The 14,424-nt window shown below is 41.3% G+C and overlaps 1 protein-coding gene across 1 annotated transcript in view; it reads left to right on the plus strand.

The window, feature by feature from the left end:
- The window catches only part of MGAT5 (alpha-1,6-mannosylglycoprotein 6-beta-N-acetylglucosaminyltransferase), a 240,800-nt gene that overhangs the window by 75,756 nt on the left and 150,620 nt on the right, over positions 1–14,424 (plus strand). The window contains exon 4 of the mRNA XM_026647424.2: positions 9,353–9,751. Within this exon, the coding sequence (XP_026503209.1) occupies positions 9,511–9,751 (241 nt within the window). The 5' untranslated portion in view covers positions 9,353–9,510. The remainder of the gene's footprint in view (positions 1–9,352; positions 9,752–14,424) is intronic.

Raw genomic sequence — 14,424 nt, forward strand, 5'->3', positions numbered from 1 at the left:
GGCCGCCCCCCCCCGTGGGGGGGGCGGCCGGAGGCTTTTCCGCCTGGGGCGGCGGAAAAGCCAGAGCCGGCCCTGCTGAAATGTGCTTTTAATAACTGGGGTAAAAGAAGCTATTGAAGGGGTTAACTCATTATCACATAGCTTTCAAATATCCTTTCTCTCTCTGAGGTGATCTGCAGGGCGGCTCTTTCAGGCTAAGACAGTAGGTGCGGTGCATGGGTTGACACAGCTGGAAGTTGCTATCTGCATATCTTTCATTTGCTTACTGGTGTTTGCCATAGAGACACTGTTTTATCCAGAGTGCATCTGTCTTTTTGCTAGCTGTGGTGAGTTTTGCATTTTATCAGATTGTCTGCTTTAGATGTGAAAAGTGCGAATCATTTAAAATTGCATTTTTAAGATGTAAACTTATCAAACCATTTTAAGGTAGCTAAAAGGTTCATTATGGGCTAATTCAAAGTCCACTGAAGTCAGTGGGAGCCTTCCCACTGATTTCAGTGAGCTTTGGATCTGGCTGTATTTGTTGTTGTATAGATCTCACATCAGATGGCTGTTGGCTACAAATATTCTAGTCCAGGAAACACTAGGTACTTGGCTTCTCTTTGACCATTGTAAATTACCATGTGGATAAATGGGAAGAGGATGATATGTTTGAGGCATTAAAATACAGACAGGATTGATAATTAACACTTAATAATTAAGTTCCATTTTGCATCTTTCTGTGACTTGGTTGCTGCTATCATTGCCTGATGCATAGACATTCCCTTCTGTGTGAAGCAAGCAGGAGGCAACCAATAGAAACTAAGAATTTTGTGCACCTGTCCCCCCAAATAGGAGATATTCCAAAGAATTTACCAATGTGCAAATACTTTTTGAACCATGATGGTTTAGATGCTGGTGTTACAGTTGCAGAATAGCAAGTAAAAAACTGTTGCAGAAAAACAAGTAAAAAAAAATCTTGTTCATGTATATGCATGCCTTTTGTAATCCATTCCCTAGTTTCCATTAGTTGTTCAAATATAATATCAGACATTTTGGTACCATCTATATTGTGTATGGAAAAGGTCTGTGGTGTTGCAAACTGTTCAACAATAAATAATGTGTTGATCATATAAAGTAGAAACTTTTTTCAGAATCTAGCGCAGGGGTCGGCAACCTTTCAGAAGTGGTGTGCCGAGTCTTCATTTATTCACTCTAATTTAAGGTTTCGCATGCCAGTAATACATTTTAACGGTTTTAGAAAGTCTCTTTCTATAAGTCTATAATATATAACTAAACTATTGTTCTATGTAAAGTAAATAAGGTTTTTAAAATGTTTAAGAAGCTTCATTTAAAATTAAATTAAAATGCAGAGCCCCCCGGACCAGTGGCCAGGACCTGGGTAGTGTGAGTGCCACTGAAAATCAGCTCACGTGCCGCCTTTGGCACGTGTACCATAGATTGCCTACCCCGATCTAGCATTTCTTCATGTCTGTTTTTCTGTGCTCATACATTAGTTTTTATCAGTTGATTTCTACGTAGTCATCTCCATTCGAAGAAAAACGGCAGATGAACATAATTCTAAAATGAACTGCCTTTTTTGTCCATCTTTCATTAACAGTTCCATTATTTAAATTTAATTAACTGTGTAAAATGACCACACAGAGCAAGTCAGTAACCCACCTCACCAGTAATGCTGTGTCTATAAGAAGGGGAGATGAATCAGTCTCTAGGAGAGGGAAAGAAAACAAATGTTGCATATTGTCTGAAGCCATACAAGAAATTAAAGAAAGCAAGGGAAAATCAGTCTGAACAAACTAATTGAAAAAACTGTAACGGAGACTTAGAGCTGTTTCTGAATAGAGACTAGCCAACTCTGTGAAAACTAGGTTGGATGTATGCTGCGATACCCTGCTATTAATTTGCTCTTGATGGGTTGATCTGAACATACCAACACTGTCTGATATGCAGCACACCATCTACTGTGAGGTAAGTTAGCATTACTAGTAAAGTTTAATATGTGTATATTTTAGCTGGAATTTTTGCCCTTACTTACATGTGTCACTAGTACTAGAGCTACCTATCCCAGTTAGCTTCAGGATTTACATGAGCGCACACATATGCATCTCTTTAAATGGGTTAGTCCACGGCTGATGTATAGAGCATGAGTCCTGGCATCACTTTTCTATGGAATGTTGGGGTCATGCCAGATGTGTCCACTCACACTGGAGTTTTACTGCATGTGTGTCTGGTGTATTTGGAATGCTTTTGATAGGATTGGCATTTAAATAATCATAATCCGGCCTCCACATTAGTAGCCTATCCATCTGAATGGAGGTGGTGGTGGTTTCACTCTGTTGGACTGCAGACTCCATAACACTGTAGTGTATTGCTGCGTATTGCAGAAACAATACAAACAGAGAAATGCAGTGTGTTCCATTTTTAAAAAAGATCTTGGATTCTCGAAAATATTTGCATGGAGATCCTAAATCTGTCATTTTGCGAGCACACATTTGATTAGTTATGAGCTGTGTGCGCTAAGTATGCTGCTTTTGAGCGCTCCATAATTATAAGTCCATCACTGATTCATAGAACTACTGAACCATACCTTGAACTGAGACACTGGAGCAACACTGTCTCAAACTTCTGTTATCACCTGACCTCTTATTAGTACAGACTGAAAAGAAAATGTCAAAAATATAAAGCGATTAAAAAAAAAAAATCCTAAACTTCTGTAACTCTTCTGCAACAGATTTTTTTTAAAAATAAGATACATGCTATAGTATGTATAATCAATCTTTATAAAACTTTGTAGCAGAACAAGAATTAACATTTACATGATATATTGGCTGTTAAATCTTATCTCAGTGTTGTTTAACAAATCAAAACAGCCCATTCTGCTTGACCATCTCAACACGTGTTGTACAATCACACATACTAGTCTAACCTAATGTCCATATCAGCAGTGGTGTACTTGTATGCAAAGTAGTGAGTTAAAGATGACACAATAGTTCTAACTGAATTTACAGTATCAAAAAAAATCTGAATGGACATATATTTCAGACTGTGGGATATAGACTTTATTTAAAAAGAAATAAGGATTAATGTAAATAGGGAGGCATGAAACCCTGAAGTGAATAAATATCAGTTTAGCCTTGGTTTTAATGCGGAATTATTATTTATTACAATATTTCGGTGGAAGGGAGCTAGATAGATTCATGGAAGATAGGTTCATCAATGGAAATTAGCCGAGATGGGCAGGAATGGTGTCCCTAGCCTCTGTTTATCAGAAGCTGGGATTGGGTGACAGGACATGGATCACTTGATGATAACCTGTCGGTTCATTCCCTTTGGGGCACCTGTCATTGGCCACTGTCAGAGGACAGGATACTGGGCTTGATGGACCTTTGGTCTGACCCAGTATGGCCGTTCTTATGTTAAGTGCAAAGGGTTTTTCCACCTCTCTACATCAGAGTGCACCAAAGGATTTTTTTTAACCTTGGATATTTGATAGCAAGGAATTTAAATTACTATGCGTTTTTCAATATAAAAACTGAATCAGTCTGGGTCTACAGATCTCACTGCTACTTGAGGGTATATCTACACAGCAAAAACTCATGGGCTAGCCTACACTAGCTAGCTTGAATCCAGCTAGCACGGGTAATAATAGCAGACTCGGTAGCACAGTGCCTTGTCCCTACATGGGGTCTGTGCCAGGCTTGCACTATCTGTACTGCACTGTCTTAACTGCTGTTGTTACTCATGCTAGCTCAGGCCACTACACTAGTGCTCAGCTTTTGCTGTGTAGATATATTCTTTGTAGCTTTGTACATTACACTGTCAATTAGATGGCTTAGAATGCTGAGTAAGGTATGCCATTTATTATTTAACATAGAAATAGTGCTGTACGTTTGTAGGGCACTTTATAGAAGAAAGTGTCTTTGCCGTGAATAATTTAGCCCTGGTCTACTCTTAACATTTAGATTATTGTAGCTACGTTGCTTGGAGTATGAAAAGTTCACACCGCCTAGCACTGTAGGTAAGTCAACCTAAACCCCAGTGTAGACATGGCTAGGCCGACGGAAGAATTCTTCTGTCAACCTAGCTACTGCTGCTTGGGTAGGTTGATTACCTACATCAATGGAAAAATCCCTTTCGTTGATGTAAGAAGCATCTACGCTATGGGACAAAGCTGTGCCGTGTAGCACCCATGGTGTAGACGTATCCTTAGTCTAAATAAAGTGGTGGGGTTCTTTTTACCAAATACTCCAGTGTAGCGAGTAGGGGACCACTATGCCTTTTATAACTGGACTGTGTGTGTTTCATTAAAAAAAAAAAAAATTGGGGTGGGGGGGAGAGAGCATTGCTTGTTTCATGTTGTTGGTTTTTAAAGAAGTGTTAAATTTTTTTCTCCTACTGGCATGAAATATCAGAAACTGGCAGTCTCTTATAAGAGGCTATTTTCTTAATTACTGAAGATGATTCTGACCCAAATTGTATGTGGTATTGCAATTATTATGAACTTCTTTTTATGAAAATAATTTCAGAAACATGAAAAACTTGTATAACCTGAGTGTCGATTTTAGTTGGGGTGATGTGACTTACCATTTTTGCTTAAAGAGATGCATTTCAAATTGCTCTTAAATAAAGAGCTTCTTTTTTTGTTAGAACACATAAATAACATAAATTCCTGGCTATTTCCAGCAGAGTATTCACATACAGTTTTTCATATGCTCTTCTTTGTTTGGCCTATCAGCTATTTTCAACACCTTATCTAAAGATAATTCTGCTTGGTTACAATTCTCAAGTGCTTTTACATCAAATCTGCTTCTGTACAGTACTCAATGCAGTATTTGCTATTTTAGGTTGTGGTGCAGTTCCATCTAAAGTAGTTGGATCCCCACATCCGTGAGCCAAATCAGAGACCAGATTTTTTTTTTCCTTTTGTTTTGCCTATCACTTACTCTAGAGACATGTACAAAATACATGTGGAACAATGTCTACTATCTAAAGTCCCTCTCATCCCACTCAAACAAGACTCAAGAAGACATGATGAGTTTTGGGGAAAATAGATTTTGAAGCATGCTAATCAACTAATTCGGGTTCTGTTAAACTGTGGAGGAGAGAATTCCTGATTTGAGGCCTCACTAAAAATATCGTGCTACCAGTCCCAACCTGTTTAAACCCGGTGATTGTTTAGCTCATGTTACTGTGCATGAAGAGGGACTCTAAGGTCACCAGACACCTCAAAGTACATAGGCAACCATTCAAAGTAGCTTACAAGAAGAAATTGTGTGTTTGTGTGTTTAACTGTGATTGAGTTCAGTTTTAATTACTTTCATGGCTCTCCACCAAAACAATACCACAAAAATCTGTTTTATGCTGCATATCTGATTTCTGAACTTTGAAGTGCCCTTCTGGCCTTTGTGTGTTGACAGTTTCGGCCCTTATCCTGGCAAGACAATGTACATGCTGAGCTTCACACACTGAGAAGTCCTATTGAAGTCTTTGCAGAATCAGGGCCCTAAATTTCAAGCTCTTTGGAGCAGAGAACTTGTCTTCATACATGTATTTAAATCCTCATATACTCAATTGTACTATGAAACTAAAGATCACTTGGCTACAGGATTCTGGGTATTCATCAAGCTCCTAGACATTAGAATTCCTAAACTAAGAATTAGTAGACTAAATGATTGAGTAGTTGTCCAGGATGGCTACTTTTACTTAGACCGTGGAAGCTGGAACATTCATCTTGTTCCTAGTCATGTGAAGGAGGTTGGGTGTGTGGAAGATGATGGGAGAATAGGGTAGTCTTCTTTTCTTCCCTGTAATCTTTTTCATGAAAATGTTAACTAATTTGCTATGCACACTTCAGTTCAGCTCATGATCTTCGCTGGATTCCATTGCATTAGTTTTCTTCCGATCATATTCAATACACAAATCTGCAAGAAACAGTCTATTACATGTATTCGTTTTAAGTCCAAGAAAAATTCAAAAATTGACAGTGTTAACATTTTTTGTGAAAATGGCCGTTTTTACATTGATTTTTTTGTTGTTAGTGTTAATTTTATCCATCTAGAGCTTGAGCTTGGCCACGTCTGCTTTCCCTGTGCAGGCTCTGTCTGGCAGGGCAAGTAGATGGGGCTGTGTGCCCTGGAGCTGCACTGAAGGGTCAGGGTCAGGAAGGGGCACTGTCTTGTGGGGGAAGGGTGTCAGTATTCTTGGGGTATAGCCTTCTGTTCCTCGCTCCCAGAGTCTTTGCCAGCATCCCCATCAGAGGAACATAACTGCTGGTGATGGCAGCTGCAACAGTGGGGGAATGCGGCATGCAGGGAGCCTGATCCTGGCAGCTGAGACCACCTGCACAGAGCCCTGTCTGCTTCCCCTGATGGACAGAGCCCTCTCCTGACTCCAGCCTTTCAGCCTGGCCCCATCAGGTCTTTGTGCCCCTGATAAACCTTATCATCCCTCGCACGGGGCTGCACCCCATAGTTTGGGAACCTCTGCCCTAAACGAACATCAATAAAAACCTTATAGCACCTCTGTGATGGGTTCGGTCTCAGAGACCCCCTTGGGACTGTCACCTGACGTGCTGAAACTACCTCTGAGCCCATCTTCCCTGCCAACTTGGGTCTTCAGAACCCTGCCTCGTTGAGCCAGATATGCTAATCTGCTGCAACATAGACCCAGGGTCTGAACCACGCCCCCAAAGCTGCAGACTTAACTGAAAATGGCTTAGCAAGGGTTCCTGTCTCCAGCACCCAGACACCCACTCCCAATGAGATCCAAACCCCAAATTAAATCCGGTTTACTCCGTATAAAGCTTATACTGGGTAAACTCATAAATTGTCCCCCCTCTATAACACTAATAGAGAGAGATGTACAGCTGTTTGCTCCCCCAGGTATTAATTGCATACTCTGGGTTAATTAATAAGCAAAATGATTTTATTAAGTATAAAAAGTAGGATTTAAGTGGTTCCAAGTAATAACAGACAGAACAAAGTAACTTACCAAGCAAAACAAAACACGCAAGTCTAAGCCTAATACGTTTAAGAAACTGAATACAGGTAAATCTCACCCTCAGAGATATTCCAATAAGCTTCTTTCACAGACTAGACTCCTTTCTAGTCTGGGCCCAATCCTTTCTCCTGGTACAGTCCTTGTTCCAGCTCAGGTGGTAGGTAGGGGTTTTCTCATGACTGCAGCCCTCTTTGTTCTGTTCCACCCCCTTATATAGCTTTGGCAGACGGCGGGAATCTTTTGTCTCTCTGGGTGCCCACCCCTCCTTCTAAAAGGAAAAGCACCAGGTTTAAGGTGGATTCCAGTACCAGGTGACATGGTCACATGTCCTGTGAGACCCCAAGCCTTAATTCTTCCTGGCCTGACTCACAGGAAGGCTTGCAAGTAAACAGAACCATTTACAACCAATTGTCCTACTTGATGGGAGCCATCAAGATTCTAGGTTTCAGAGTGGTAGCCGTGTTAGTCTGTATCAGCAAAAAGAACGAGGAATACTTGTGGCACCTTAGAGACTAACAAATTTATTTGGGCATAAGCTTTCGTGAACTAAAGCCCACTTCCTCAGCCCACGAAAGCTTATGCCCAAATAAATTTGTTAGTCTCTAAGGTGCCACATGTACTCCTCCTTCTTTTTATCAAGATCCCAAACCACCATTAATGGCCCACACTTTGCATAGTTACAATAGGATCTCAGTTATATTTTATATTTCTAGTTTCAGATACAAGAATGATACATTTATACAAATAGGATGACCACACTCAGTAGATTATAAGCTTTGTAATGATACCTTACAAGAGACCTTTTGCATGAAGCATATTCCAGTTACATTATATTCTCACTTATTAGCATCTTTTCATAAAATCATATGGAGCGCAATGTCACAACCTCATTTATGCCATGCATTTTGTTTACTCTGGTTTCACCTTGCCCGGTCTTGAAGCACAGTATAATTATGGGAAGAAATAATATAATTATAATGGTTAAAAACATATTAATGTAGGGCTGACAACTTTTATACGAAATTTCAGTTCATTGTGGGAGTTAGTGTCTTGGATGTCTTTGATTTAAAATCACAGAGTGTTTTTACTTATTGACTTTTTTGCACTTATATTCTGGCCCAAGGTGGCCATTTTCCTCCAAGGAGTGGTTAATTCTACCAAAAGCAAGGCTTCTGATAGAATTTTTGATGTGCCCATAAGTATGTACAGCAGTGCTAGCAGGCATATCTATAGTTACTCTATTAAAATAGGCAACATCTACATTATCTGTGCAAGTACAAAATAAAAAGAGAACATTGTGTGTTCTATATTCCTGTCTGGGAACATTATAAAGTTAAAAGGATAATGCTTTACTAAATCTGTGTTTTTTAAATTAGAGGTTACACTCAATTTCCTTTTAGTATTTCTCCTTTTTACAGTGTTTTATGCTAAAAAACCTGACTTGAAACTTCCTAAGTAAGCTTTCCTTGTTCTGTTTAATATTAACTAATACGTTCAAAAAATTGGGTGTTGGCTAGGTTTTATTGAGTATTATGCAAAAATGGAGCCACTACTTGATTTTTAGATAGTCATATACTAACTCTTTGCTGAAATTGCATATGCTGAAATTAGAACAGTGAGAGCATTTTAAAACACAAAGGGTGTAGTGTGACAGTTCAGAAATATATTTATATTCATAAGTGTGGCACAGAAATGTGCTAATTGAACTCTTACTCGCTATGAAATAACTGTGAAGCTATTCCTCTGAGACACACGGCACTGAGGCCACACAAAAACAATAAGAGATTCTTCCAATCCTCTGAATACTTGTAATGTAAGCCAGGAGAGCTTGCATTTGCTTAAATAATGCAGAACACTTTTTTCCTTTTTCCCTTGAGAGAATCCACTTTCCTGATTACCTATCTAGCCATATGCCCTATTTCTTGCCAGAAACGAATAGCACTGTCACTGCCAGCTAAAATTACTTCTTCTCTGAGAAAAGAATTATGGTAGGATTGTTTTAAATCCACTATATTGGCAAGATAAGATCTTCATTCACCCATTGCACTAAAATACCTTTACCTTGAAATTCAGATTGGAAACTTTTTAAAGAATTGAATTTGGTCCAAATTTTCAAAGGTGTTCTACGCTGGTTAACATACATTTAACTTTTTAATACTTGTTCTCTTTCCAAATCTTTTCCCAGCTTGTTCCTGCTCTGATTCATATTGTAAAGTATAACAAATTAAAAATGTATAAAGAGAGCATGTTTTCTACTCCTATTTTCCAAAAGTTACAATACAAACAAAATACAGCTTGGAGATACTCTAGTACTTTATGGTGACCATGTGCCTTTTTTTCTTTGTTTTGGCAGCAGCAGAATGGAACTGAAAGGAGGAAATACACTGACTAATGCACCAGAGTGAGATTGATTCCTGCATTGTGTGATCTTTACATACCTGGACCATGCATTTGCTCCTTGGTTTCATGCTTTAAGAACCCGTGCAGTGATTGTGAAGCTGTTGGGAAGCCATGGCATTCTTTACTCCGTGGAAACTATCTTCTCAGAAACTTGGCTTTTTTCTGGTGACTTTTGGCTTTATTTGGGGAATGATGCTTCTGCATTTTACTATTCAACAGCGAACTCAACATGAAAGCAGTTCAGTGCTTCGTGAGCAAATATTGGATCTCAGCAAAAGATATATCAAAGCATTGGCAGAAGAAAATAGAAATGTGGTTGATGGACCTTATGTTGGGACAATGACAGCATATGGTGAGTGCATATTCTAGAATACCTAGAAGCTTTCTAGAAAATGCTGGTTAATTAATTTGTTTTCTCAACATTAATTATGGCCCAAAAAATTGACCTCATAATACAGCCCAGTTGACCAAGTTGTATACTGGCAATCTCCCCATGGACAGTGGGAGGAAATCCTCTGCTCACAAGGTGTGGAGCAGCAGTGGAGCCATTCTGCTGTAGGTTGAAGTAGTGCCTTGTGGCTTCTTCAGTCCACTGGTCATTCTCTTCCATAGTCTTAATTACTGATCTACCAGTCCTGCCCCTTAAGCCTATACGGCTCAAAGCCCCAGCAGAGTAGGGTTCTGTGGTGCTGAATCCATACTTAAAATCCCCCAAATCCAGCCTTTGTTTTTCTCAGTGAAACTGAATATTACCGTAAGAGTGGATGGTTGTGGGGGGAAATGCACCATTTAATTCTGTAACTGTAATATTTGTACTCAAGTTAAGCAGTAAACATTTGCCTTTATATTGGAAACTTCAGAACTACATTGATTCTGTTTTAAAATAATTATCTGTACTAATTAAGGTTAATGGGTTTTCTGGCCACAATATATTCCAGCAGACAGAATATAACCAGTCATCAGTAGGAACAATCAAGTCACTCTCTCACAAATCCTCAACTACTTTACGATCTCTTAGTTTAGTCTGCACTTTCTAGATTCAGGGACAGCTCTGCCTCTGTGGTTTGAATGTGATGCTTCAGTTTTTTCTATTCTTACAGAAAAATTCCAAGCTAAGATTATTAATAGCTGGCAGTGACCAACGTGGTTTCTGCCTTTCCACTGGCTGAGAACCAAAGTTTGTTCTTCAGCCTTGCCAGAGAGATTCTTCTCAAAATGGTCTGGTTTCAGTTCACATTCATCTTTTTTTGTTGAAAGATGAATTGGAGAATGTATAAAACCTTGGAAAACTCAGAACTGAGAACCCACATGGAAAAGTCTCAGTGATACAAGGGGAAGGTGCTGGAGTTTGAAACATGCCTAAGAATCGCAAAGTGTTATCTTGGAAACACCATAAAAAATGATCACCAGAATGTATCATACTCCTGTGATGATAAATATGAAGTTACAGCAGCTGGGTTTGTAGTGGAAAGGATGCAAGCAGCACAGCCAGATCACATATATGTTGCCCCAACATTCAGCAATACTGGGCTGGAGAAAGTGTGTGAATGTGCCAATATCTGGTATGACCCCGCACATAGACCCAGCTTAATTCAGGGAAGTCATTCTATTTATGGGACAAGCCCAAAGTGATATACCCTGGCAGTAAATTACTTATTTTGCTTATTGATATGGTGATGCTTCAGTGTCATATGGTACACTCATCCAACAATGGTTCTGAAGCTTGCTTCCATGACATTGTATTGGGAAATGGAAGGGACCCAGTTGCATTTTTTTGCGTCAGGTGGGGCTGTCCTTAGACTAGGGCTTCACCCATAGGGGACGACTTCCCCTCTGCCCGGTGGGTGCTCCACCCCCCCCCGGCCCCGCCTCTTCCCGACCCTGCACCACCCCAGCCCCACCCCCATTCCACCCCTTCCCCAAAGTCCCCGTCCCACCCCGCCTTTTCCCACCCAGCCCCACCCCCATTCCACCCCTTCCCCAACGTCCCCAGCCCCACCCCCTTTCCCCAAATCCCCGCCTGTGCCTTGCCTCTTCTCCGCCTCCTCTCCTGAGCGTGCCGCATCCTTGCTTCTCCCCCTCCCTCTTGGAAAGTCCTAAGTGCCGCCAAACAGCTGTTAGACGGCGGGGGGTTGGGAAGCGCTGAGAGGGAGGGGAAGAAGTGGGGACATGGTGCGCTGTGGGAGGGAGAAGGAGGTGAGGAGGGGGGAGCTTGGCTGCCGGTGGGTGCAGAGCACCCACTAATTTTTCTCGTGGGTGCTCCAGCCCCGGAGCACCTATAAAAATAATCCCACCTATGTGTACAAAGTGATGGGGTATAAATTAGCTGTTACCACTCAAGAAAAAGATCTTGGAGTCATCCTGGATAGTTCTCTGAAAACATCTGCTCAATGTGCACCGGCAGTCAAAAAAACTAACAATGTTAGGAACCATTAGGAAAGAGTTAATAAAACAGAAAATTTCATGATGACACAATTTAAGAACATAAGAACTGCCATACTCGGTCACACCTGTGGTCCATCTATCTCCATATCCTGTCTCTAACAGTGGCTAGTACCCGATGCTTCAGAGGGAATGAACAAAACAGGGTAATTTCAAGTTATCCATCCCTTATCATCCAGTCTCAGCTTCTTGTAGTTGGAGGTTTAGGGACACCCAGAACATGGAGTTCCACCCCGACCATCTTGGCTAATAGCTATTGATTATAAATTCATGGAGGATAAGTATCTAATTCTTTTTTTAATCCAGTTATACTTTTAGCCCCACAACATTCAATGGTTCCACAGGTTGTGTGAAGTAGTACTTCCTTTTGTTTGTTTCAAACTTGCTGCCTGTTAATTTCATCAGGTATTATGTGAAGGGGTAAATAACACTTATTCACTTTCTCCATGCCATTTGTGGTTTTATAGACCACCATCTCATCCTCCCTTAGTTGTCTCTCTTCTAAACTGAACAGTCCCAGTCTTTATAATCTCTCCTTCTATAGAAGCTGTTCCATACCCTGAATCATTTTTGTTGCCCTTCTCTGCACCTTTTCCAGTTCTAATGTATCTTTTTTAGATGAGGTGACCAGAACTGCACTCAGTACATTAGGTGTGGGCGTACCATGTATTTACATAATGCAGTGGTTCTCAACCTTTCCGCTACTGTACTCCTTTCAGGAGTCTGATTTGTTTGCATACCCCAAGTTTCACCTCACTTAACACAGGCTTTGGCTTCAGCTCCGTGCGGTGGGGCTCAGGGTTTGGCTTTCTGCCCTGGGCTCCAGTGAGTCTAATGTTGGCCCTGGTGGCCCCATTAAAACAAACTTGTTCACAGTTTGAGAACCGCTGATTATATATAGAACAGTATAAACAAGTCATTGTCTATAGCAAATATGGTAGGCGACCAGCTTGGCTTAACAGTGAAATCTTGGGTGAGCTTAAACACAAAAAGGAAGCTTACAAGAAGTGGAAACTTGGACAGATGACTAGGGAGGAGTATAAAAATATTGCTCAACCATGCAGGGGTGTAATCAGGAAGGCCAAAACACAACTGGAGTTGCAGCTTGCAAGGGATGTGAAGGGTAACAAGAAGGTTTCTACAGGTATGTTAGCAACAAGAAAAAGTTCAGGAAAAGTGTGGGACACTTAATGAACTGGGGTGGTGGGGCAAACTAGTGACAGATTATGTGGAAAAAGTGGAAGTACTCAATGCTTTTTTTTGCCTCAGTCTTCACAGACAAGATCAGCTCCAACACTGCTGTCCTGGGCAACACAGTATGGGGAGGAGGTGAGCAGCCCTAAGAACAAGGGGTTAAGAACTATTTAGAAAAGCTGGACATGCACAAGTCCATGGGTCCAGATCTAATGTATCTGAGGGTGCTGAGGGAATTGGCTGATGTGATTGCAGAGCCATTAGCCATTATCTTTGAAAACTCGTGGCAATCAGGAGAGGTCCCAGACGATTGGAAAAAGGCAAATATAGTGTCCATCTTTTAAAAAGGGAAGTAGTAGAACCTGGGGAACTACAGTCTGGTCAGCCTCACCTCAGTCCATGGAAAAATCATGAAGCAGATCCTCAAGGAAACCATTTTGAAGCACTTGGAAGAGAGGAAGGTGATCAGGAACAGTCAACATGGATTCACCAAGGGCAAGTCATATCTGACCAACCTGATTGCCTTCTATGATGAGATAACTGGCTCCGTGGATATGGGGAAAGCAGTGGACGTGATATATCTTGACTTTAGCAAAGCTTTTGATACGGTCTCCCACAGTATTCTTGCCAGCAAGTTAAAAAAGTATGGAATGGATGAATGGACTATAAGGTTGATAGAAAGCTGGCTAGATTGTCAGGCTCAACGGGTAGTGATCAACGGCTCGATGTCTAATTGGCAGCCGGTATCAAGTGGAGTGCCCCAGGGGTCAGTCCTGGGGCCGGTTTTGTTCAACATCTTTATTAATGATCTGGAGGATGGGATAGATTGCACCGTCAACAAGTTCGCAGATGACACAAAGCTGTGGGGAGAGAGATGCTGGAGGGTAGAGATAGGGTCCAGTGACACCTAGACAAATTGGAGGATTGGGCCAAAAGAAATCTGATGATGATCAACAAGATCAAGTGCAGAGTCCTGCACTTAGGAAGGAAGAATCCCATGCACCGCTACAGGCTGGGAACCAACTGGCTAAGCAGCAGTTCTGCAGAAAAGGACCTGGGGATTACAGTGGATGAGAAGCTGGATATGAGTCAGCAGTGTGCGCTTGTTGCCAAGAAGGCTAACGGCATATTGGGCTGCAATTAGTAGGAGCATTGCCAGCAGATCGAGGGAAGTGATTATTCCCCTCTATTCAGCATTGATGAGGCCGCATCTGGAGTGTTGCGTCCAGTTTTGGACCCCCTGCCACAGAAGGGATGTGGACAAATTGGAGAGTCCAGCAGAGGGCAATAAAAATGATCAGGGGACTGGGGCACATGACTTACGAGGAGAGGCTGAGGGAACTGGGCTTGTTTAGTCTGCAGAAGAGATGAGTGGGGGGGGGGGGGGGT

Source organism: Terrapene carolina, unplaced genomic scaffold (genome assembly GCF_002925995.2).
Source record: "Terrapene carolina triunguis isolate 2854851 unplaced genomic scaffold, T_m_triunguis-2.0 Scaffold62, whole genome shotgun sequence".
In the NCBI taxonomy this organism is placed as follows: domain Eukaryota; kingdom Metazoa; phylum Chordata; order Testudines; family Emydidae; genus Terrapene; species Terrapene triunguis.